Below are 26,967 nucleotides of genomic sequence, written 5' to 3'. Positions count from 1 at the left end.
ACATGAAGTTTATAAAACTGGCTAGGTTTACCAAAACATATTATTTATTTCAAAAACAAACCAGGATTTTGTGATAAAATAAATACTTAGACTCATTATCCGTGTTATTCGACTTTCCGTGCGAGGGCGAGTCCCGAAGAGCCCGGATAATCGGCGCTCCACTGTAAATTAAAAACAAAAATCATATTGCATTTTGTAAAAGCAGATTTTGACTACAGGCACTTCTAATTTCATATTAAAAAATAACAATAACAAAAATACTAAATGAAAGTTTGAGTGAAAGAAACAAACACACAACAAAGCAAAAGTGACACTTTCTGTTCGCATAGCTCGTTTCGATGTCGGTCTCGTTCTGCTAATTGGGCTGGGCCGTTTCTGGTGCGTTGACGTCTGTGCTGGGACGAGCACACCACTACATGTTTGCCGGGCTGTGACGAGACGTTTCTGAAGGGGCACGCTCGAAAAGAAAACAGTACAAACAGTCATTCACACACACACACACCCACACGTACACACTCTCGCGCAGGGTGATTGTGTACAGAAGGGGGAAGAGCACAAAAGAAAAAAGAAGAAACCGCTCGAGAAGGAGTGTTTTATCGGACATTCCAGTAAAACAGATAGGAAAAATCCACGTATCGTCACAGAAAGTGCATTCAGCGAGTGAAGTTAGCTCTAGCTCGTAGCGCAAAGTGTGCAGATGTGTGCATTTTCGTACGCAGCTCGCCTTCTGCCGTAGCATTAGCACCAATCAATACTTATCGCCATCAGCATCATCATCATCGTCATCAACATCAGCATCATCATCGTAAGCAAACAGCAGCAGCAACAGCAACTTCAACCAAAGCATTAGTCATATTTACACCTTCCTGAACGGTGAGTACAGTGCGGTGAATGGGGAGCTCCATTTCATCACAGAACCGTGCCCAACCCGGACGGTGTTTGCCAGTGCGATAGGTTGGCTAGCACCAGCCACGTGCATTAAACTCGTCCGCCGGATGCGCATCGGGGGCGCGTTGCTGCCGAGTAAATAACGGTGCGGCCAGTTAACAAAGTAAACGAATCGCTTCCGTTGTGCACCGCGTTACTGTGGGCGTCTTCCAGCATCCAGCATCACACCCCGGACCGCGATGGCCCAGGAGAAGATCACGCTCGCGGACGCGCTGTCGAACGTGGAGGTGCTGGACGAGCTGCCGCTGCCGGACGAGCAGCCCTGCATCGAGGCGCAGCCCTGCTCCGTCGTCTACCAGGCCAACTTCGATACCAACTTCGAGGATCGGAACGGTTTCGTGACCGGGATCGCCAAATACATCGAGGAGGCGACCACCCATGCGAATCTGGTCAGTAGCTTTGAAAGCGCTTGTTTGTAATGCATCCATCCACCCCCCCCCCTCCCAACACACATACACACTCAGACAGCTCTCTTGCATGTAAACACCGTTGTCCCACCCCACTTACACACTCACACAATCTTTGCCCTACATACTTTAGACGGGGATGTGCATGGTGGAGCATAAACGCGGTATGCTCAGTATGCCACGCAGTCTCCCCCTTCCTCCGGGGGGTTTGCATTTATGATTGTGGACACACCGTACTAACGAACGTTTGCTTTCCTTCCCCCCCCCCCCCTTTTTGCTTCTGCTTTCCAGAACCAACTGCTCGATGAGGGACAGAAGCATGCGGTTATGCTCTACACCTGGCGGTGCTGCTCGCGCGCCATACCGCAGCCGAAATCGAACGAGCAGCCGAACCGGGTGGAAATCTACGAGAAAACGGTCGAGGTGCTCAGCCCGGAAGTGAACAAGCTGCTTAACTTCATGTACTTTCAAGTAAGCATTCGCTGCCCTACCCGCCATTTGGCATGCTACAATCAACGCACTACAACAATCAAACGGGCCGTTTAGCTAAAAAAATTGGAATTAAATTGAGTAAATGGTCAAATGCACGTCTGTTTCTAAAAGGGTTGGACTGAGACACGCAGCAACTGGCTGGCAGTTAGGGCGAGAAACATATGATGTTGGAATTTATGTTTCCCTCATTCAGTGCGTAACCAATTGCTTACCAGGAGTCAGGCGTTGGATTTTGTAAAGAAAAATGTTAAAAATAAGTACCATGGCAGATAAGTTGCGTGATGATTTATTGCTTTGTAGTAAATAGCCCATTGTCCGATCTCTACCAGTAGACTGATGCTATTGCAGGGTTTAGGACAGACAAAAATGTTGAGTAACTGCAATAGAAATATTGGTTTTTAACATAACGCTAATTCCATTTGAAAAATGTAGCTGATTGACCCCCAAAAAGGCCTAATAGGAATTGGAAGACCGCACTTGGAAATTTCAATACTGAGGCCTATTCTACTCTTTTACTGGATTTGAGTCACGAAAATTGACTTCGATTGCTCTTTGAAATATTCATGCCGTCTGGTAAAAATATATAAAGTATTTCTATAGAAAAACTGTTAAAATATATAAAATATAAAAAAATACATCGCAGTAGGAGACAAATAGCCAGACCAACTCCCAGAGAAGGCATTAAAATATGCTTGCAAAATTAGAACTTTAGCCTAAAACATAACGAATTTCCTTATGAATAATTTATTGATTTATTATTACATCATTTCATCTAATAATTCAGGCTGTTCTCATGTTGGTCCATCAAATTTTGTCTAAAAAAGCTCTGGCGTATACATGATTTGCTTTAATTAATTTTAACACATATCAGTACTCAATTGCTTATAGCAGAAAACTGAAATATTTTATTTTAAAAATCCCAAAACATCGAATTTGATCTATTTCCCGCTAGGGCTTTGAGGTCGATAACGACAGGCTTGAATCGGTTCTGGAATCGAAAGAACGCAAAGACGTTTTAATGCAACGAAGGATAGTTTTGTAGCAAAGTAGGGACTAATTTCCTTAACAATATTCAAACTCGACGTCGAGACAACTCGATTTGCAAGAATAGAATAACCTTGATTGTTAGACCTTTTACATCCTAAACCACTGCCAAAAGAAATAGCTACCAACTGCCTCACTAATGAAACGGGTGGCCCTGTTGCGCTCTTTTTTTCTGTAGCGGAAAGCGATAGAGGCATTCTCCGGCGAGGTGAAGCGGCTGTGCCACGCGGAAAAGCGGAAAGACTTCGTGTCCGAGGCGTACCTGCTGACGCTCGGCAAGTTCATCAACATGTTTGCCGTGCTGGACGAGCTGAAGAACATGAAGTCGAGCGTGAAGAACGACTACAGCACGTACCGGCGGGCGGCCCAGTTTCTCAAGGTGATGACGGACTCGCACAGCCTGCAGGAGTCCCAGAATCTGTCGATGTTTCTCGCGACGCAGAACAAAATCCGCGACACGGTGAAGGACACGCTGGAGAAGATCGTCGGGTACGAGGATCTGCTGTCGGAGGTGGTGAACATCTGCGTGCACATGTACGACTCGAAGATGTACATGACGCCGGAGGAGAAGCACATGCTGGTGAAGGTGATGGGGTTCGGGCTGTTTCTGATGGATTCGGAGATTTGCAACATCAACAAGCTCGACCAGAAGAAGAAGCTGCGGCTCGACCGGATCGATCGGATCTTCAAGAATCTGGAGGTGGTGCCGCTGTTCGGCGACATGCAGATCGCACCGTTCAACTACATCAAGCGTAGCAAGCACTTCGATCCGAGCAAGTGGCCCCTGTCCAGCTCGACCGCGATCAGTCCGCAGGCGGACCTGATGGTGCACCTGCCGACGATCCGGGAGGACCACGTGAAGTACATCTCGGAGCTGTCCCGGTACAGCAACGAGGTGACGACGACGTACAAGGACAATGCGACCGACGGGGAGAACAAGTCGACGGCCGATCTGGCGCTGCGCGGCCTGCAGCTCCTGTCCGAGTGGACCTCGGTCGTGACCGAGCTGTACTCGTGGAAGCTGCTGCACCCGACCGACCACCACCAGAACAAGGAGTGCCCGGCCGAGGCGGAAGAGTACGAGCGGGCGACCCGGTACAACTACACCGAGGACGAGAAGTTTGCGCTGATCGAGGTGATCGCGATGATCAAGGGGCTGCAGGTGCTGATGGCCCGCATCGAGACGGTGCTGTGCGAGGCGATCCGGCGCAGCATCTACGCCGAGCTGCAGGACTTTGTGCAGCTGGTGCTGCGCGAGCCGCTGCGCAAGGCGGTCAAGAACAAGAAGGACCTGATCCGGTCGATCGTGATGTCGGTGCGGGAAACGTGCGCGGACTGGCAGAAGGGCACGGAACCGTCGCAGGATCCGGCGCTCAAGGGGAAGAAGGACCCGGACAGCGGGTTTGCGATCAACGTGCCGCGGCTGAACGTGGGCCCGTCCTCGACGCAGCTGTACATGGTGCGCACGATGCTGGAATCGCTGATAGCGGACAAGTCGGGCGGGAAGCGCACGCTGCGGAAGGACATCGATGGGTCGTGCCTGTCGCAGATCGACGCGTTCCACAAGGCGTCCTTCTACTGGACGTACCTGCTGAGCTTCAGCGAGACGCTGCAAAAGTGTTGCGATCTGTCGCAGCTGTGGTACCGGGAGTTCTACCTCGAGATGACGATGGGCAGAAAAGTAAACGTAAGTATAGAGAGACCCCCCATTTCACTCGAAAGATTTAGCTTGGCTACTTCTTGAAAGTTGTGATAAAAGTCTAGTAGACAGAATCTATCGTAATTAGCAGGCAAAATTGCACTAGACGTCAATTCTCCAGACCAACTCTCGAAGATGATTTTAAAATACATCGACAAGAGGTCGTTAAGAATCCTGTTCCAACAGTAGTTCTAATTAGAGTTTGGTAAATCTTATTCAGATTCAATTAATCTGAATCTCGATTGGAAAGATTAATGAATCTCGAAAGATACATGAATGTCGGAAGATTCATGAATCTCGAAAGATGTAACTCAGGATCTCAAGGGCTTCATAAATCTCTAATAATTCATAGAGCTTGAGCTTGTGCCTATTCTGCTTCTTGGCGTAACAACCTACGTGGTCATGCCAGGCTATAACAGGCTATCGAGATTTCTTGGCAAGTAACAAGCAGTCGGATAGTTTGTTTTGCTACGGGGAGACGGTCCATGCGAAGCTTTAACCCATGAAGGGTATGTTTTAGGTAGAATTGGGCAATTTCAATATTTTGAAAATCATACAGCTCAAATGATTCATGAATTCCTTGATATATATGAATCTTTCGAGATTCATGAACCTTAAGAGATTCATGGATCCTTGGAGATTCGTGAAACATAAGAGACTTATGAATCTTTCGAGATTCATGAATATTTCGAGATTTCGAGATATTTCGAAATTCACGAATCTTCAGAGATTCATGATTACTTGGAGATTCATGAATATTTAGAGATTCTACTCGAGATTTGTACCACTCATCACTTAAGATTCATATGAATGAATCTCAACAAAAGATTCATGAAATCCAACACTAGTTCTAATTTGAGACATAATCCAGTTGATGACGTCAATTAAAATTATGAACAAATGGGCTTTAAATCATGAGCATCAGATGTCTACAGATGCAGTCAAACTTATTCGTGTTCTAAAAAATGTTAATAATGTAATTTTGATTCTAAATTTGAAAAGATGTACCTTCCCAAAACTAACCGAACCGTTCGTTCCCCGCCCCTCCATATTCCAGAAATGTACCGTTCGCCACCAGCACAACGAAGAGTGTAGCGATCTGATCACGATGGAGAAGCGCATCCAGTTCCCGATCGAAATGTCGATGCCCTGGATCCTGACCGACCACATACTGCGCACGAAGGAACCGTCGATGATGGAGTACGTCCTCTACCCGCTCGACCTGTACAACGATTCCGCCCTGTACGCGCTCACCATCTTCCGCAAGCAGTTCCTGTACGACGAGGTGGAGGCGGAGGTGAACCTCTGCTTCGACCAGTTCGTGTACAAGCTGAGCGAGCAGGTGTTTGCGCACTACAAGCAGCTGGCGGGTAGCATCTACCTGGACAAGCGGTTCCGCGTCGAGTGCGAGGTGCTCGGGTTCAACTTCCAGTCCTACCCGCGCAACAACCGGTACGAGACGCTGCTGAAGCAGCGGCACGTCCAGCTGCTCGGCCGCTCGATCGATCTGAACAAGCTGATCACGCAGCGCATCAACGCGGACATGCAGAAGAGCCTCGAGCTGGCGATCTGCCGGTTCGAGGCGAGCGACATTACCGGCGTGGTCGAGCTGGAGGCACTGCTGTCGGTGAACAAGCTGTGCCACAAGCTGCTGTCCAAGTGGCTCGCGCTGGACGACTTCGACGCGATGCTGAAGGAGGCGAACCACAACGTGCTCGCACCGTACGGGCGCATCACGCTGCACGTGTTTGTCGAGCTGAACTACGACTTTCTCGCCAACTACTGCTACAACGCGGCCACCAACCGGTTCGTGCGCAACAAGCTGCAGATCGCGTTCTCGGGGCCGATCACGCGCGAAAAGGCCCCGGTCATGTCGCACTACTACCTGTGGGGGTCGAAGCCGCTGAACGCGGCCTACTCGACGCAGTACAGCCAGTACAACGGGTTCGTCGGGGCGCCCCACTTCCACGCGATCTGCCGCCTGCTCGGCTACCAGGGCATCGCGGTGGTGATGGAGATCATACTGAAGGACATCGTGAAGCCGCTGGTGCAGGGCAATCTGCTGCAGTTCACCAAGACGCTCATGTCGGCGATGCCGAAGTGCTGCAAGCTGCCGCTGTGCGACTACGGTTCGCCCGGCGTGCTGAGCTACTATCAGGCCCACCTGGTCGACATCGTGCAGTACCCGGACGCGAAGACGGAGCTGTTCCAGTCGTTCCGCGAGATGGGCAACTCGCTGCTGTTCTGTCTGCTGATCGAGCAGGCCCTGTCGCAGGAGGAGGTGTGCGATCTGCTGCACGCCGCCCCCTTCCAGAACATTCTGCCCCGGCCGTTCTGCAAGGACGGCGAGAAGCCGGAGAGCAAGCAGAAGCGGCTGGAGGCGAAGTACGCCTCGCTGCAGATCGTGCCGAACGTGGAAAAGCTCGGCACGGCAAAGGTAATGGGGGAGCGAGAGCGGGTTTTTTTTATTTTGTTTTGTAGTCGGAACTAACCTTTGCATTTGCATTTGCAGCAAGCGATGATTGCCCGCGAAGGGGACCTGCTGACCCGCGAACGGCTGTGCTGCGGGCTGAGCATTTTCGAGGTCATTCTCGGGCGGGTGAAATCATTCCTGGACGATCCGATCTGGATGGGACCGCCACCGATCAATGGCGTGATGAACATTGACGAGTGTTCCGAGTTTCATCGCCTCTGGTCGGCGCTACAGTTCGTCTACTGCATCCCGGTGGCGGGCACGGAATACATGGTTGAGTGAGTATATTTCTTGGTACAAAGCTGCTGTAATTGTGCTTACTAGTGATGGGAAAATTGGAGGTTTTGTCTGGAATCGATTCCGGATAGTAGGTCTGGAGTTGATTCCGGAATTGGCTTCGGAATCGGCTTCAGAATTGATTTCGGAATCGGCTTCAGAATTGGTTCCGGAATCGGCTTCAGAATTGGTTCCGGAATCGGCTTCAGAATTGGTTCCGGAATCGGCTTTAGAATTGTTTCCGGAATGGGCTCCGGAGTTGGAATCGGCTACAGAATCTGAATCGGTTCTGGAATCGATTCCGGCTAGCTCCGAAGTTGTCTGGAATCGATTCCGGATAGTAGGTCCGGAGTTGATTCCGGAATCGGCTCCGGAATTGGCTCAGGAATCGGAATCAGATTCAGAATTGGTTCCGGAATCGGCACCGAATTTGGAATCGGAATCGGTTCTGGAATCGAAATCGGTTCCGGAATTGACTTCGGAATCGGCTCCGGAATCGACTGCGAAATTGGCTCCGGATTCGACTCCGGAATCGAATCCGGAATCGAATCCGGAATCGACTCCGGTATCGACTCCTCAATCAGAATCGATTCCAGCATCGGAATCAGCTCCGTAATTGATTCCGAGCATGGAATCGGAATCGGGTAGGTCCGGTTCCGAGCTCCCACCACTAATGCCGTTTATTTATTTTTCCTTGCTCTTTTTGCAGAGAGCTGTTCGGCGAAGGGCTTCACTGGGCCGGCTGCACCATTATCGTGCTGCTCAACCAGCAGCGCAAGTTTGAGGCGCTCGACTTCTGCTACCACATCCTGCGCGTGCAGCGCGTCGACGGCAAGGACGACACGGTAAAGGGAATCGTAAGTATCTCGTGCCCCAAAGGAAGTGAACGAACCGTGTCTTCTAATTGTATTTGCTTCCCGTTCTCCAAACCAGAATCTGAAGCGCATGGTCGATCGCATCCGCCGCTTCCAGGTGCTCAACTCTCAGATCTTTGCCGTGCTGAACAAGTATCTGAAGAGCAACGACATCGAGGGCTCGAACGTGGAGCACGTGCGATGCTTCCCGCCACCGCCCCACCCGAGCGTGGCGCCCTCGCACTACCACGATCCGAACAAGCTGCGGGCGCAGTAAATCGCGGGCCACGATGCCAACTTTGCATTAGGCGGAATGGTAACATCGTCTAAGCCGAGTGGGGGGAAACAGCGGAAGCGCACGTGAAGGGTAAAGGAATTTTCCCGGTTTGCATTTTGCATCCCCTTCCCCCGTTCGGCTGACCGTTTGTTTTTCCAACTGAGATTGTAGTTTTTCGTTGATGCTTTATTTCGCATTTACATTGATGCATACGCCTCTCGTTGTGCGTGCACTCGCACACGCGCAATCAACACGTGTTAATTCAATTACGCTAGTTTACATACTTTTATATTGTTTGCACGTCGATGGAACCAGCGCCATCTACGACAGCTATTCGTGTACGATTCATATTTATATATATAATGCTGCGGTAATATTATCATTACACAAAGAAATAGAAAACCTATACGTATCAGAATTAAACACACAAATGGGTAAACGAACAACAAAAAATACATCATTAAGGCTCGCGAGAAACTTTAGCGCGCAGAGTTCCAGTCCGGTTTAGAGCGGTTACGTGTTTTCAGTTTTAATTCATTTTATGTTTAACATTTTATCTCTCCATGGAGGCTGTACTGGTTGCACCCGCAACAGCAGTTCCCTTGCTTAGGATTTGTTCACCAAATCAGCTCTTTTTTTTTTGTGTGTTAAGTAGGTTAAGACACTGCTAGCGATTAAGTGAAGGTAAAAAGGAAAGGAATTACGGGGGAAGCGGCGGTTCCGTGGTACAGTCGTACTCGCCGGACCGTCCACCCGCTAGCAAGGCCTGCAAAGGCCGGCATGTTCGCGTAGGACGGTTACGCCAAATAGAGGAAGTAGAGGAAAGGAAAGGAAAGACACCAAATCCTTCCCGACGTTCATCCGCCGGAAAGCAAGTCCGACGGGATGCGAAGGGAATTACATCGCAAACATAAATTAACACAAAATAAAACGTAGCGTAACGGGCGAAGGATGCGTTTCGCTAAAATCGGCCGTCGGTAGGCGCTTCCATACACAAATGAAATGGCCAAATTTCATGCTTCACATACTGGCGTCGCAACGCCGGCAAGGGGAGACAGAGAGAGAGAGAGAGAGAGAGAGAGAGAGAGAGAGAGAGAGAGAGAGAGAGAGAGAGAGAGAGAGAAGGGGAGAGAAAAACAACAAAATATTACACGGCGGAGCGTAACTGTCGGGGCCTACTGTTAAGCTAGTGCTTTAGACGTAATAATAATTGTACCAAGCATGTAAACGTTTCATAATACAATTTATCGATATATGCATTAGCCAGACCGGCGTTGTGCGTGTTTGTGTGTGTGTGTTGATATGTGTCAGTTTTTATTACAACTTATTACCATAAATCGTTGCTTTCCATTACGCACTATACAATTGCATCGCGATCGTTTTGGGAGGATCATTTCGATCCCGTCGTTACTCTGCCGCTCTGGTTTCTGAATGCTTTGGCTCTTTTTTTCGCTTTTCGTTTCGCGTTTTTCGTACGGGATCGTGACACGTGCAACTGTTTTGCAGATAGATCTTTCGTGTGCTGTGCCGCTTTTCCAGTATGCATTTTTTGTCGTAGGCGTCCTACATGTTTCGCATCATTAAAATCTAAAACAAAAGTTCGATATATTCTTACTTACTAGCTACACCCGAAGAAAAAAGAAAGGGGAAAAGAAAGTAAAAGTCCCAATATAAAAAAAAACAGAAAAGCTCTTACGGGCTGAAAGCAGACTGAGAGGACGGCCGCAATGATTCAATATTATGAATAAACGCAACCAATCTATTCATAACTGAACGCAAAACGCTGACAGCTCGGTTCAGCAAACACGCAAACAAACAACAACAAAAAAAATAGAGGGAAAAGAGAAAAATACATCAGCTCACAACACGCCTTTCCCTGCCCTGAAGTCATGCACCCGCGTAGTATCTATTATTGTCATAACGCGCCCTGCCGCTAACTGCTACGGAAGAGAGGTTCGCCCTAGGTTCGCCGCGAAATCCGTATGCGCAGCCCGTTCTTCGGGCGCAGGATGAGTTCGCCGAGCAGCGTAAGGTTTTCGCGCCGATCGACCGCCTCCACCCGGTACCGGCGCAGCACGGCCGAGATGATCGATTTCTCCTCCAGCACGGCAAACTTCTGGCCGATGCAGTTGCGCGGCCCGGCACTGAACGGGATGTACGCGTACGGGTGCCGGCCGCGGCAGTTCTCCGGCAGGAAGTGGTCCGGATTGAACTTGTCCGGGTTGGGGAACACCTCCGGATTGCGGTGCAGCTGGTACACCACGATCATGGCGGTCGTGCCGGCCGGCAGCACGTACCCGTCGATGTCGACGTCCTCGGTGAGCCGGCGGGCAATGAGCGGCACGCTCGGGTACAGCCGCAGCCCCTCCTTGATGCACGCCTCCAGGTACTTCATCTCGTTCAGCTCCTGCATCGTGGGGAAGCGCTCCCGGTCGCCGCCCATGATCTGGTCGATCTCCTCCACGATCCGGTCCTGGATGGTCGGCTCGGTGCCGAGCAGCAGCAGTATCCAGGAGATGGCGGCCGAGGTCGTGTCGTGCCCCTCGAACATGAACGTGTCCACCTCCTCGCGGATGTCCTCGTGCGACAGGACGGTACCGTCCTGGGACGCCTCGATCAGCAGATCGAGAAAGGCGAGCCGCTTCTTGCGCCCCAGCTCCTCGTGCGACAGATAGTCGTCCTTGTTGTTGTTGCCGTCCTGATCCGCACCAGCAGCACCACCACCGCCATTGCTGTTGTTGTTGTTGTTGTTGTTTTTGTCGCCCAGCTGCTGCTTCTGGCGTCGGATCTCCTCCTTCCGCTCGTGGATGACGCGGTTGGAGAATTCGTGCAGGATGGCGAGACACTTCTGATGGTTCTTGTAGTCCTGCGTGAGCTTGAAGATGAAATCTGGTTGTAGCCAAATCTTTTGCTGCCGGTTCTGGACGATACTTCCAATTCTGTGTGTGGTTTATGTTTTGGGAGCGGGATAGAGAGAAAGAGAGATTGAAAAAATGGAGAAGAGGAGACGTAGCACAAAGATTACAATCAAGCACCGCTGGAGGAGGCGGACCTGACCCTGTCGCACTTACTGGTACACAGCTTTCACGTAGTCGGAGTCGGAATTGCACTGCGCATTCACCTGCCTGCCCATGGCCGTTTCTGTGGCGAAAGAGTGCGAAAACATAATTAAATACGATAACTGATGCCGCCCGACGCTCGGCAGGCCCTACTTACCACACACCACGTCCAGTGCGCACAGCGTCACGTACGGGAAACAGTTGAAACCCTGCTCGTTGCCCAGCTCCGCCTCGAGGCGCTTCACCAGCACGGCGCTCTGCTCCTGGAAGATGTCGACGAAGTCGTCCAGGATCTTGAAATGGAACGCCGGCGTGAGGATCTTGCGCCGCGGGTGCCACTTCTTGCCGGCGCTGGTCAGCAGCCCGGTACCGAGCCATGGTTTCAGGAACTCGTAGTCGTGGCTCTTCTCGATGTGCTTCTGGCTGCCAAGGATGCGCTGTCGGGTGATGCAGAGAGAGAGAGATGGACTCAATTTAGTGCGAACCCTACTGGAGCATCTAAAGATGCCAATGCTATCACCTAACAACAGCTCCAGCAGCAAGCGCTGTTGTTGGCTTGGTCGAAGCGCGCTCAAGACGCCGTGAAAGGGATCGTATTTTAAAAATTTCCAAGGTTAACTTCGGTTTCGGATGATACAGTGCGTGACATTTGTGTGTCTGGACTTTGGGCAGCGACTTGCAAAAGCAGCTATTAAATCCGCATCACATAAAAAACATTTTGGACAACTGCGCATCAGACTCTAACGGCACGGACGTCACGGCTACTCCAACAGACGTAGAATCAAACACATCTCCGTTTGGAGGATTTTCGCTTGTTTGCCGTTTCGATTGGCATTCGCTGCTGAAAAAATGCGCCCAATTCGAGCACCAGCATGGTGTATGTTCACTCAGAGTTCTGGTGGGCGCTGTAGAACTGCCCATAGAACAAAACAAAACTGCGACAGGAGATCGTTGCACCATACATGTTGTCGCGCAAATTTACGCCATCGCGCAATGTACTCCCATCGCTTGGTACATCTATTTAACACTTTTTTGATTAGGTTGTTAGGACGGCTGTGTTTGCGGAGCAATTGTGGTTACTTCTGCAAGTTCTGGAAAAACCATCGAAAGAGAGAGTAACGACCTCTTCGGATCGTTCATTCTGTCGCGGGATATATTAGCACAAGCCGGTTTTGGTAGGCCTTTTGGAGATAAAGATTGAAGTTCGTTTTCTACCTTAATTTCTTAGCAGTTCTACTCCACAACAGAGGACATTGCTCGTTCAGCGAAGAATCATAACCCCCAGGAGTGCAAGGCGTGGACGAAGAGTGCCAACAGGGTCATCCTGTGTTGGGAGTTTAGTTGCACATCTTATCGGGATCCGGTTTAGAGGTTTTTGGAGTCGCCCGCAGTGGTATTGGATGTTTCTCCAGCAACTGAAGAACAGCTCTCCGCTCGTTACTGTACACGATATTCGAAAATACCTTGCGTACGATGAAGCAAGCGCAATGCACTGTACGAAGACCGTGGGAAATGGTTCATTCCCCAGGTATTGCTCAACCGTAGGCCAACGCCTGCTCTTGAAATCGTCAAGGTCGTCAATTGGGATTGCGGTGGCAGACGGACACAAAACACTGTACACTGCAGCCTATCTTTAGTAAACGCTTTTAAGGCTCATCCTTAAAATTCCGACCCGACAGCGGAGTTGCTGCCTGCTGGCTGTGGAGTGTAGTTAATCATCAAACAAAACGAACTACAGAAACGACCGCTTTCGATCCGCAGATCTCATCCGAAAGGCAAACCTTGTGCTGGTCTAACGTATCGGCACAGACGCTCATTTTTCGGCCATTCCTATCGAGAGTGGGAGCACCGTACTGTTTTGGGCTTTTAGGGCGTCAGGTGGCTCTATCGGAGTTTATCTGTAAACCGTTGGACAATGGTGTGTGGACGATTACAGGGGAGTGGGGGCGGGCGAGAGGAAAGATTGGCAATAAAAAGAGACGGGCGCACGGGCTATAGATCGAGGACGTAGTTTTCTGTTTCGTCTGTTTCTCCACTGCCTGCTGTGACCGTTTCTTCCTCTGCCGCTAAATCGAAAGGCTATACACGTGTTTGATTTTTCCCTTTTTTTTGTTGTTAAAACGATATTTTCTGTGTCGGCTGTTGAAGGTTGTTTGCCTGAGGTTCAAAACGCCAAACACTGGCACCGTGTGCGGGTTTGCTGTATTCCAAAATTTCAGCCACCGCTGCCAACGATGTGTGATTACGTAGTGCATCGCCTAGTTTCACTCGGTTTTGATTAAAGCGAAGAGATTGATTTCTTTAACGGGCTTGCGTGTTGCTGATCTTTGTAAAGCAGCAGCTGCCACTTTGGCTTTACTTTATCGTTTGGCGTAGCGCACCACCAAGTGAAGATGTAAAATCGGCAAGTCGTAAATGCGTAATCAGAAACGATCACTTTAATCGGCCACCATTGGTACAGATTAAATTAAACAAAATGAAATAAAGCAGCAGTTTTTTTTTTTCGGGGGGGCTAGCGCTTCGGTGAGTCGAAACCAGCCCAAACCTGCGAGATTACTATGTTGTATAATGAGTTCAGCCAACGATGCCTGACGAAAACGGTGTCCGGCGGGGTGGACAAAGACGTCTAATGCCCATCAACGTCGAATCTTTGTCGAACATGCTGTTTTGTTTTTTGTTTTGTCTTCGTCGCAGCGAAGGTTTTGTTTTAATTTGCTTCTACCTTTATCTTTGCGCAAACCTGCCGGAGCAACGATCTGTTGCAATGCTGCCTAATGGAATATCATTAGACGTGTTTTGTTTTACCAGATCGCAAACGGCCGTGCTGGAGTTGGCGAGTGTCGGCACGCATCGGAAATGTGACGGGCTCGGGATGTTCGGCCTGCTGGGTGAAATTGAAATCGACAAATGGTTTTGTAACTTCGAGACAACCTAATTTTGATTCCTAGCCGTCCGAAGGTCAGGCCATTGCCTGCCGAGACCGAACAAAACCGGAACATAGCAACATAGCGGTGGGCAGCATTAGCTCCCACCGTGGCTAGACTAGGTTTGGCGGGTGCGTATTTGTTTATTAAACGTTTGTGTCTCTCGCTGATATAAAGTTGCCCCCTTGCTGGCGTACCTGAAGCGGGAGGAAGGGGGTTGAATATGCGCTAACCGGTTTAAGCGTACCCGAATCGAGCGCTGCATGTGTAGATAGTCAAATTTTAATTCTTTGCACAAGATCACAGCACCACGTTGGCGGAAGCGAACCGAACCGGCCAGAAGCGACCACAGCAAACACATGCCCGCAAGGCAGCATGGCCAGAGGCAAGAGCTGAAATGTATTGACCTTAGCATCGTTGGCAGCACCTCGCATTAGAAGTGAGTTTTAGTCGACAAGCAAAGAAACGGTTTAAGCAACGGATAGCAACAACGTATCAACAGTAAAAGATGGAGACTTGGGCCTCTGTAGGCGAGAAACCTAGTGCCCGAACATTAATTCTCGAAATATTTGCTTCAAAAGAAATGGTTTAGAACTGCGCATGGAAGAAATGAGCGGAGTGGGAAGCTTCAGCTTGGCTGGAGCTCACTCAGAGATGCTGTATGGAATGGTGTGACCAGGCGAAAAAGTCCATCCTTCGGTTGCAACGTCGAAGAATTCAGGGAGCTCTCAAGCAGTGTCGATCGAAGGTTTTCGTTTGCATGTTTACGTTTGTTTGTTTGTTTGCTGACTTATCGTTTTTGCCAATCAAATGGTGTTATGACGATGTGTTTTTTTTTTCTAATGATAATTTAAACCGGTTATTCAAACTTGAATTTATATTAAGTTGCGCAGAATAAGGTAACTGGATGGAAGAAATGCCTTTGCAAAGAAGGATGTATTGCACATTAAAGAAAAGGTTTGCTAACATTTAAAGTGGCAAATGTAGCTCACTGGGCGCAAATCGGCAAAATATGAGTAGACAGCCAAAAGACTTGAAGTACACATTGCGCTAGGCGCTGCTAGTATCTTCTGTAAGCAGATAATTTGCTTAGTTATTACTGCATGAAGTGTTTTTTTTTTCTACGAAGGGCTCCTTCCGGGGGCTGTTTTGGACCGATCTTACGCTTGTTTATGCTCTCGGTGATCAGTTTTCGTCTCTTACTGTTATCGAGCGTTCGTTTTTTGTTCTAGAAGAAATTTCCTTACCATCCAAAGGCGAAACGGTACAGTTATCTGGGTGCGTCTGCTTTCTCGTCGATGTGCCGTCGTGTTTATCTTTGTTTTCTTCTTTCCATCAAATGCTTGTCTCGCCATGTGCGTTAGTAGCTGCGTTAGTCTCGCTCTTTGTCTCCCTTTCGCTCTTTGACGACAGTAGACGCCCAAGGCGTTGGAATACAGAACGTTCGAGAAGCCTAATCGAAGCGTTGCTGTGTGCCCCGTTTGCGACGTTTCGATTTCGCTTCACGCCATAAACAAACTCTCCCGGATGCCTTAGGAAAACGAAAAACAGGTTCACGTTCACTTTTACCTTTTCAAAATGCACAAATGCTTGCTTCCATCGATTTTTTTATGTAGCTTTTTCAAAACAAAAAATAAAAATTAAATTCCTGTAATGTCTTGCACAATCAACTGATCTTAGAATCTTCGTGCAACACACGAAGGTAGGGGTGGTCCATAAAAGCCGACCGCTTCCGGTGGTAGATGCTCTAGCTCGATCGCACGCGCACATTGCTTCTAATGGCTTTTTATGATTTTAAACAGCTCGTCTATTGTTTGCCCGACAGACAAACACACACACGGGCGCCCTTGCGGTAGTTTACAAGCGGAAAATATGGCGCGAAGCTGGCCACTAAGGTTTTTTTTTTAATGTTATGTGTGATCTGATGGTGAGTAATTGTACCAAAATCCATCCTTTTATATGGCAGTGTGATCGATTGATTGTCATCGCGCGGTCGATTGTTTTCCCATTTAACCCACCGGTGGTTTTGGTCGCCTTTTACGATTTTGGGGTGACCTCCCCCGGCCCTGCTTTATTGACACCGAGCCGATGGGCCGAGCGTGTTAGCGCCGTCGTGTCTGTTTAATCAACACAACGCCGCGCATCAGCGCCGAGACAATGCCGAGGTCATGATCGGGACCGTGGAAGGATGCGCTGAAGGTTCCCGCTTATTTACTTCCTCGTTTTACAACCGCCACCTTTGCGGCTCTAATCACTTTAACTTTTATCGTCGCGATGATGCAACGTTTCGGGCGAACGGCGGGTGCCGGCCGTGTTCTGGAAGGCTTCGCGCACCATAAACTCCTCGAACTTACCTCGACGGCGCTCGCTTTGGAGATCATCACGTACGGCAGCGGGCCGTTCCACGCCCTGCTGAACCCTTGGATTCTTCCGTACAGCTTCCGAATGGCGATGATGCGGTTGAAAATTTCTGCAAATACACAGACACAGAAAAATAGGGTAAGCTTTGTGCTTTGTGCAAAACCACGGGAAAACCGAAAAGTGCCAACTCATTTAACAAATGACGCAAAAGAAGACCCTTGGAGACGATGGTGTATTAAAAGGAGGGAGACAGGATCGTTTCGATGCAGGTAATTTGTTATAGTTTCCGCTTGATTGGAAAATGTTTCCTCATTTCCGCTTAATTTCGTACATTTCATTTTATTTTCTGTTCGTCGCTTTTCCATCGCACAAGTTCTTCGTTTACGATACGATATTAAAGTTTTTTTTTAATTCTACCCATGTTTTGTTTTGTTTTCTTCACAAATCATGATTGCTAACGATTGTACAGCCCACTAATCTGTATAATTTTACAACAGTGTCTATAATAAAACAAATCTACGTGAAGGTTAATGCGCATCGACAGTATACTACGCGACAACACCCTTTATGAGGGGAGATGAGCCCAACGATAAAACTGTTGCTCGTAAAGCCACTGTCGTTGCATTGCGATGGTCTCGTGCTGAATGCGGTGCATCCTTTATCGCATTTATGCTTCTTTCTTGGGCTAGTTTAACCTTTGTGGATTGTGCAACAAGCATCGAGCAAACGTAGCCTGAGAAAAGAAAATGTTGGGAAAAATGGTTGCGTGCTGAAACGCACAATAGCTTAACAATACACGGCGGAGCAGTGAGTCAACCGGCTCTATGTCACAGTAGTGGCAGTGGTCAGTCACCGTTTCGTCGTATAGCATTTTACAAAGCAAAGCCTCGCGGCGATTTTGTTTTTTTCGTCGTTGGATTAGAGAGGCAATGATTTAAAATGCGGCACCTACAGACTGAATTAGTTGAAACACATTTATACGGCATTTGTATTGGAGCGCGATGATGCTTACTGAGATGTAACACATCTTTAATATGTAATAATCTGTTTCTATTTCTAAATCATTTTTGGTGGATACTTTTGAGCAAACATTTTGTCTCTGGTTTTAGAGATTGCAAGAGAGAAAGCTCGTAGAAAGGAAGCTTTATAGTGAAAGTGGTCTTTCAAAAGGAAAATCTAACGCACGCTGCTTGTCTCTAACGCGTAGTTGGTTCGCTCGTAGTTGGCAGATATTCTTATCGCTTTGCAGGACAGATCTAGTGGAGTGTTTTATCCGGTTTAGGTCCCAGCTTTTTTTTTTTTGTCAACCGTCAAACAAAAGCAACCTCCATCGTACGGGGCATTATGTCACCGATCCCAAGGTCTTCGCCGGACCACCGAAAGGCGTTAGGAGGGCAGCGTGCTTGAAAAATATGTGCGCCGGGAAGCAATGGGGCCAAATGAGCCGAGACCCACGGGCCAGAGCGTGTTTCGTTCGACGAATGATTGATCGAAAAATCAGGCGACGAAGAAGACCGACAGAAAGTAGCGTTTCACGCTCTCCCATTTGATTTTTACGCGCCACGAAAGGCAAACCCGTAATTCAGCTTTGAAAACGCGTATCTTTCCTTAAACAAGCTTGTTTCATTTGTTCGAACTATTCGGTGCCACACTCGGTGCGAGCAGACGGACGGAAGGGAATGCGTTGCACAGTGTGGGTTGCGTATCGGTTCGGTCGCTGGACGCGCAAGAGCTTACGAAAGATCTTTTTCTTGTCGCTCAAGAAAAAAAAAACACAAAAATTGGGTGGAACACGAATTTCAATGGACGGCCCGTTTTGTGACCGGGTGTGTGTAAGGGGCCAGTTTAGTCTGCGACTAGGAAAGATACATGATTAGCTTCCCCGCTAGCAGCATGCAAGCCGATTATGCAACCGTCCTTTCCCGACCCAACGGCTCGTTTAACCGTTCCAAATACAAACACACACACACACGCACACACTCACACATGCGAACGAGGGCGGAATGAAATGTGCCCCTGCCATGTAACACCGTGAACTGGCGGGATTAAAACCCCATCCCTTGTGCATGTACAGCAGTAGCGTACTTGCTCAAACCTGCTTTGGATCGATTTACCCGTGACAGTGAAAAGCCCAAAACCATTCAACTTGAAATGTTTTGCGAGCACGTGCAAGCGAGTGCACCACGCTTCAAGTACACACACTCACTTGCGCTCGGCGCGCCAGTTGGTAATTGCGCTCACCTTGACCACCACGCGCGGTACGGGTTGTTACGGTGAACAGTTTGCGCCGCACGCGGTGGGCCCCATTCACACAACCGGAAGATTACGACAATAAATGCGAGAGGGGGGGGGGGGGGGAGGAAGGAACACAACAAAAAAAACAAACAAACGCATCAAGTGCGCGGGAAAGTAAAGGTTCGTCGCTTATCGCTGTTGAAATCTTTCGATTTAACGAGTGATTGCTGTGGTCATTAGCATGGGAGGTTGTGTGTGTTTGTGTTTTTTCTTGTACTGTTTAATTAATTAACAAAAATAAAAGAACCCATTATTGGCCATTAAATTCTTGGTGGCACAACGTGTAAAAATTGTGTTCTTTTTTAGTAGACAAATTTTCCATAAATGAATTGCATTATGTCACGAAGCAGCATAAGCTTACGAACAGAAATCCTCTTCGGAACACACAACGGGTCAACCAAAAAAAAGCCAGCCAGTCCATGTTCTTCATCTCGTTCGATTGGTACAATTTGAAATGCAAATGGTGTCTGCGTTTGTCGGTTTTGGTTTGTCGCAGCAAAAAAAAATGCTACAGCCACGCGCAGATAAACCATCAGCCCCGGTCGATCAAGCGACGAACCCCAATACTAGGGGTGGGAAGATGTCACTGACGCCTCGTATGATAGCAACTGGAGGATGCGATTGGCTTTGGATAACCTTTGTACGAACTCCTCGCGGAAGGTTGCGTTCGCTCCGCGCCGTTGTTTGCGCTGCCGATTAGAGAGATTTTGGGGTGCCGTTTGGTTCGGGCGAAGCAGGAAGTGAACCGCGGCTGCGGCCTGCCCAGACTCCGGCAACAAGGAAGTAGAAGTGGATGTTGTGGTTTACGAAGGTGCTATTCGCTTGCCTGGCTACCTGCCCGTTAGACACGAGGCACGGTGGTGTAGGACGTGCGCCAAGGACGTGTTCGGAATAGAATGAACTGTTGCTTGCCGGGTCTCTTTAGCGCCACGAAATGCATGCATTACTCACCATCGTGGTCCACGTTGATGTGCAGCGTGTTGCCGAGGATGGGCAGGCCGGCCGGGCCGGGAATTTTGTCAATGTGGCGCACGATATGGGCCCGCCGCCGGTTGTACACGTAGATCGCGCAGGACACGGTGGTCAGCAGCAGCAGCGTGACGGGCGAGAACAGTGTGAACACCTTGGACAGCTTGCTCAGTAGCAGGCTGCCGCCGAGAAGGCTCTCCATGCTTTGCTGCGGTCGTGCAAACGCTCCGTTTGAATATTGCAAGCACGCGGCCGCGGGCGTGGGTCCTCAGCGTGCGCGAGCACGTACGTTTGATAGGTGCTAGAGAGCGTTTGTTTTGGTTGGTGGTTTGGCCGGTCGCCTGAGCAATCCGCCCCGGTGGTTGAGTGAGAATGGTGCAGCTGTATTTTCACGAGCAGTCGAGATCACACTCGAGAAGTCTGTCTGTCACTGCACTGCAAAACCTCCGAACAATGAAGCATCAAAATCACTAGTTTGTCACAAAACCACGAGACGAGCTCGTGTCACAGTCACAGTAAATACACAAACACACACACACGCGCAAAGATATTCGCACGCCCTAAAGTTCTTTTTTGTGGCTTTCCTTTCCCTTTAAAGCCGCGGTAGTGGAGGGCCAGTCTCACGAAAACGCGCGCGCGTACACCTGATGTCAGCTGCCTAGCAGTGGTCACCGCACACTGACTTGCTTCATTTCCGATAGTCCAATATTTATAAGCTCCACCTCACCTTCCCTTTTCGGCGAGATGACGAATGCTGCGAACGAGCGTGCAAAGCGGGAGCGCGGATTAGCGGAGAAGATCGTGCAGCGCCCGAACGCCCGTTCGGAGAGCAACGCGCGCACGCGCGTGTGACCCGAACGAAAAATCGGCTCCACCGGCTGACGTTTCAGACTTTCGGTGCGTTGCTGTTGTTTATTTCGGTCATTTCACTCGCACCTGACAAGAACTGTCAAGGGCTTCAAAGGGGATGCCTGAACAGACAATGTTAAGGTGAGGCCTTGCCGCCCGACTGCATCTCTAACCTAGAAGCTGGGCGTGAAGCCGCATGTGCTCGGTATTTATTGATAGGGTACTTAGTGCATTTATTGCTTAGTGCGAACGGGAGCGCGGGTACAATCGTCATCCGGCCGGCACACTCTCTAGGACTCGCCGGCCGTTGGCTGAATGTCACGATCGCATGGAGGTTTCTTTGTTGCTTTGATTGGAAAGGATGTGCTTTTTTTTTTTTGGTTTCCTGTTTGGCTTCCATCTCATGCGCGGTGACAGCCGGGCAAAATTTATTGAGTGGCATACTCTGGAAAATGACAGAATGTGACAGGTCATAACGATATTTTTTGTGTGTTTGTTCTTTTTCTCTATAAAGCATGTCAATCGTTTTTGCAAAGGTATAAACAATGCTGTACTTCCGCATGTATTTTGCATGTTCTTTTAACGCTATTTGCGGTTCAAAAAAAGTTGGCTGGGCTGCACGAAGCGGACAGTGAACCATCATTACTTTATATGTACATTCTAACACAGCTGAATGCAACAAGACCTATAGCGCTGTGGCAACGTACTTCGCCTGTCACGGTAAAGGTCGCAAGTTCAAGACGTATCTAGAGCTAACCTAAAGAAGGATTAATTTTACATTAAAAATCATTCAACTGTGTTGTCGTTGGTGGGGTAGAGTTGTTTTGGGACCTAACCTGTGTGTTATGTATTCCCCAGCTAATCGACAACACACTGAATTACTAAAGTATTAACTCTACTGTCAAAGAAGAATAGACGACATGTGTCTGGTTTCACGTGTTGTGTTCTGTTTCAAATGATTATGGAGAGCAGCTTGTGGCCAAATGATCGTCAATCTGTCTCTTATATCTGAGTCTATCACACTTTTCGGTCACGAAATACACGACGACATGGACAAACAATTCGAGTTGAGATCTTTTTTTATGATGCCCATGTAGAACCAAGCGATTCTAATACATTTTAAATAATTTATTCTTTATCGAATTTGTCGATCAGGTATCTCCGGAGATCTTTCTCAGCATGAATGGCATTGAATCTTTTAAATAATCCAATGAATCTGAAACTTGAGTTAAAGGATTAAAGCTTGATGAATCTCGAAAGGTTCATGAATCTCAAAATATTTATATATCTTAAGCATCTTCTTCTTCTTCTTCTTCTTCTCCTTCTTCTTGGCGTAACGTCCTTGAACCTATGGCGGGTTGACGACTGTACCACGGGCTGTAGGTTAGGTCTTGATAGTCATTATGGTCTAAACATTCATGCATTTCCAGAGCTACATTGAATCTTCAGATCTTCAGAAATACATGAATCTTTAGAGATTTATGTATTTTTATGGAATCATATATCTTTGTAGATTCATGAATCTTTAGAGATTCGATTCTAGGTTTCAATCACTCATCGCTGTTCAATCACTCATCGCAGTTTAATCTCAACGAAAGATTCATGAAGCAGAACACTACGGTCGATTGGCAGAATACGGCCAGTTGGCTGTAACTTCATTGCTGAAATACGTTCGAGAATTGAAACTTTCATATCTAACTTTTTTTTTCAAAATTTCAAGTTACTTGATCACTGCAGATCATTCTTCCCGATGACTTCAAGGTCCTACACCTGTATGTCAAAGTTCCAATATCTTAATTTACTTTCTTCTGTAAACAACGATAGCTCCTCTTTAAAATGCGTACACTCCTTACTGGAAGTAAAAGCTACAGCGACCCAAAAAAAACAAGCAGCTTCTGCTGGAGCAAAAAATAAACCACCGCAGAATGGGCACTGTCATTTTAATGTCAACAATCAGGGCGCAATGAGGAAGCTATTATTAGCGTTATCATTACTATCGGTGTATTTATTATTAAAGCTAATTGCATAAATCGATTACTACTCCCCTTAATATGCCTGGAATTAAGACCTCATTCAGCGAACAAGGGCGCGGCCGCGTCACGGACCGAGCACGCGCACGCGCATGAAAATTGCTTTCGTTACCTTTGACCATCGCCAGTGCGCTTACGCTTACGCACCGTCCGATGATCGATGCATCCACGGCGAAGGAGGAAGAGGTGGAGGCTAGTTTTATTTCTTCCGTTTCTTCTGTGGGCTGCAGTACCCGCGTAACTCAGGATCGTGCGTGAAATTTTTATACCATCAACAAACACACTGGCCGGCCACGGTCGCAACGGTCGCTTGCGCGAAAACAGCGAAAAAGGAAGAAAAGAGGGTAAGGGTAAACGATCCTTTTCTAAGCGGAACCGAAGTGGAAGTTCATCAACAACGTCTGATTGGCCTTTGAAAAGCAAAGTCTTGCAGTGGATGTCCAGAGCTCAGCCCCCGCGAGATGACCGATAGTGCGCGCTGATGGCGGAAGTGCGAGTGAACTGCCGCGGCACAATATAGCCGATAGCCGTAGCTCGCAGGAAAGGGTACAATCTTCCGATGGGCGTGGGCGTTTTTGGGACGCTCGGCTGAGTGCCATCCAATCGTTTGTGGCGTTTGGGTGGCGCGGGAGCATTTGTCAAGCTGCAGATCACGACGAGGTGCGCTCTCGCTTAAGGCAGCTTCACCGACTCCGCCAACACGGCTGTAGGGAATGGGCAGGGACGACGGTAGTAACACGCACATTTTTCTTCGACAAGCTTTTAAAAGCTTATTACATCTGTCATCGCGCACATAGCGGCTGCACACGGGCGTGCTAATATGATCATTAATAATGAGTGTACTTCGCACCTCCGAGGCCACCGGCAAGGAACGCAAAAGTCGCGCGCGAGCACGCGCGCACCCTTACTTACATGCTTTGCCCCGCTCCTCCCAGCATCTCCAGCAAGTCCGCCGCGAGGCAGTGCGCCGGTCGGAGGGAACTGATTTGTTTCGCCCTTAATCACGATAATAGACTCCCGGCGGAGGCCGAAGCATGGCAACATCTCATCTCCCCCGACGCCCCCGGGGGTGAACCTCATCCTGCACGATTTAATGTCGCGCTCGGTTTGGTTTTGTTTGCGGTTGCTGTCCATATCCGTCAATCGTCCGTCCGGCTTGCGGGTATTTGCAGAACGAGAAACATGTGAGTTTTCCAATTCATTGGCACGAACGGACTGCGGCAACCTTTCACATCGCGGTACAGTGGAGTTCACGCCGCACCGCGCAGCCGTCAAACTCCAATGTTCCGGCATTCGCCGCGGGGCGGCATGGCGGAATTGAAAATGTTTTACCGTGCCCTTGAACCTGTCAGAATCAATCGTGGTGCTTTTAGAGCGGCGTGTGTGTGTGTGTGTGTGTGTGTGTGGAGGGCTGCATAAAGATTATGCGGACCCATCCATCCCTCGCGCAAGGTACAAAAAAGGCTCGAGAGGGCTGCGAGCTCGGCGTACCACCGGCCAGCAAAAGGGTGAACAGCCCGAAAACCGCAACGGCTGCACCTTGCATCGGCGCACGGTTTAATGAAGGAACGCAACCGGCCATAACAGTTAACTCTCGCCGAGGTTCCCGTCCCGGCAACAGGTCAACCCGCGGGAAGGCAAGCGCACTGTGTGATTGAAGTGTGTGTCCACCCTTTCACGGGGCTGAACCCAAATCGCTCCCTTAGCGAGCCACTCTGACAGATATGGCAAGCGCCTGTATGTGTGTGTGTATATGGCGGATGTCGATCAATTAGAGGGAAGACAATCACTTCACCTCTGTACGCGCAAGGGGTTTGCCCTTTGCGTCGGCTGCATTCGAGTATTTGCCAGCGACACGATTTTTGCAATCAAGGCTTCTGCCCCCGTACACTTCCCGTGCAAGGGTTCTTTGCGGCCGCCCGCCCGATCAAACTTTTACTTCTGCGAATGTCTCTCTCGCGATCGGCTGGTCATTAGCGGTCGATGATTTAATAAGCGGTCGAGGTTAGCAATCCTTCGGTGCTTCGGTGCATGGGCAGGTCGAAGTTCTGTGTGTGTGTGTTTATCAGCTCGGAAGAATGCGTTCTGGTGCCTGGCTGGCCGCAGTGGTTGGCAAACGGTTGGCGGCCTCCAAACGTGGATTGCCATGATTTAGGGTGCTTATCTCTCACGCACATGGTGCATCCCTGTACGCTGCGCGGAGGTTTCCGGAGGCGATCTTTATGCAGCACTGAGTTACGTTTAACCACGCAATCGGTTTGATGACCACTGGGTTGTTATCTTGTAGCAGGCAATCCTCGAAAGGATGGCGCTTATTTGCAGGTACGAGCGAAAATGTTCGTAACTAGTAATTGAATGAGCAAGACAAACAAGCCCAGCTGTAATGATAGGGGAAGAGGCACGCAGAGTCAATCTAACACTGTTATTCATCGGCTTGGAGGGAGTTGAACAAAAAACACAAAAAATATTCATCTTGAAACGAATATACGTGTGGCCTAACGTGTCTTTCATTAACAGGCACCAAGGAGTATCCTGAGGTATTTCATCCATCCATCCTGAGGCATTTCAAATAATGAGGAGTTTCTTCATGTTAGCCTCATTAGTAAAAGTTAAGCTTACTGATCCGAATATAACCTAGAACGGGATCTAGATATTGAAGAGTCTATATATTCAATTTAGGAGGCATTCAAACTTATTCTTCTTCTTCTTTCTTCTTTGGCACAACAACCGCTGTCGGTCAAGGCCTGCCAGTACCCACGAATGAAGTGAAGAACTTGGCTTTCAGTGACTTATTGTTACCATAGCAGGATAGTCAGTCCTACGTATGGGGCACGGTCTATTCGGGACTTGAACCCATGACGGGCATGTTGTTAAGTCGTACGAGTTGACGACTGTACCACCAGACCGGCCCAAACTTATTCAAACTTATTATAGACCGATTTAAGTAGGTTTCGTAGAATGTAGCGCCGATGAGCATGAAATAGGTCAATTGGATACTTGCCTAACAGTTTTGAAATTCTTCTTGTTGTCATATAAAGATCTATCAAATCTTCAGGTTTCGTAGAATGTAGCGCCCATGAGCATGAAATAGGTCAATTGGATACTTGCCTAACAGTTTTGAAATTCTTCTTGTTGTCATATAAAGATCTACCAAATCTTCAGGTTTCGTAGAATGTAGCGCCCATGAGCATGAAATAGGTCAATTGGATACTTACCTAACAGTTTTGAAATTCTTCTAGTTGTCATATAAAGATCTACCAAATCTATAAACCACTGGAAACAAATACAAACTCATTTTTGCCACATAAAAATTTGTATATGGTCCTAGGAAGTGTACGAGAAATATTTCTAAGTGGACTAGATTATTTCAAAAAAAAAAACGAAATCTTCAACAACTTTTTATTTTGGAGGAGATTAAGCCGTGGAGAGTATTTAGCAGAAATAATAAAAGTGATTTGATGTTCATTTCAAGACAATTTAAATTAACATCATGAACAGATCTCTTCTGAGGTTTGACAAGGACCTATAGACTTGCCTCCTAGTATCTTCTTCTTTGGCACAACAACCGCTGTCGGTCAAGGCCTGTCTGAACCACTAGTGGGGTTTGGCTTTCAGTGACTTACTGATTACATATATAGAAGGATGATCAGTCCTTCGAATGGGGGCACGGTCCATTCAAGGTTCGAACCCTCGAATTTGTATGTCGTTAAGTCGCACGAGTTGACGATTGTACCAACAGACCGGCAATATTGGGGGATACTAGTTCGAAAGATAAGCAAAGGTGGGACACCGTACAAGGCTGCTAACTACAAGATCTTACGGAAGGAATACTTCAACGGATTTTTTAGGTTATATTTCATATTGGAGATTCAACTTTATTCTATATCAAAACATTTTTGTGAGTTTGTTGTGTGTTTTTAGTCAGCTCTTAATTTAATTCCCTAAATGAAGATACGATATCGATTGCCTGTCTTGCATTGAAACAACTCAGACTTCCCTCAGGTATGTCA

The 26,967-nt window shown here is 48.3% G+C and overlaps 2 protein-coding genes across 2 annotated transcripts; one reads left to right on the top strand and one right to left on the bottom strand.

Moving 5' to 3' along the window:
• The first annotated feature begins 460 nt into the window (after positions 1–460).
• On the top strand, positions 461–9,567 carry LOC121588141 (cytoplasmic FMR1-interacting protein). The gene is made up of 8 exons (XM_041905784.1): positions 461–873; positions 1,102–1,337; positions 1,647–1,826; positions 3,070–4,578; positions 5,648–7,027; positions 7,103–7,341; positions 8,049–8,196; positions 8,273–9,567. The coding sequence occupies exons 2-8, from the start codon at positions 1,128–1,130 to the stop codon at positions 8,468–8,470; spliced, it is 3,864 nt and encodes a 1,287-aa protein (XP_041761718.1). The 5' UTR covers positions 461–873; positions 1,102–1,127; the 3' UTR covers positions 8,471–9,567.
• Positions 8,755–20,774, bottom strand: LOC121588151 (cytochrome P450 4c3-like). The gene is made up of 5 exons (XM_041905796.1): positions 20,061–20,774; positions 16,808–16,923; positions 11,687–11,966; positions 11,542–11,611; positions 8,755–11,409 (listed from the first exon to the last, which is right to left on the bottom strand). Exons 1-5 carry the CDS (start codon positions 20,278–20,280, stop codon positions 10,431–10,433), a joined length of 1,665 nt encoding a protein of 554 aa, XP_041761730.1. The 5' UTR covers positions 20,281–20,774; the 3' UTR covers positions 8,755–10,430.
• Between the last annotated feature and the right edge of the window lie 6,193 nt (positions 20,775–26,967).

This window comes from Anopheles merus, chromosome X, assembly GCF_017562075.2.
Source record: "Anopheles merus strain MAF chromosome X, AmerM5.1, whole genome shotgun sequence".
In the NCBI taxonomy this organism is placed as follows: Eukaryota; Metazoa; Arthropoda; class Insecta; order Diptera; family Culicidae; genus Anopheles; species Anopheles merus.
The sequence above is the reverse complement of the archived record's forward strand: the minus strand, read 5'-3'. Positions and strand labels throughout refer to the sequence as shown.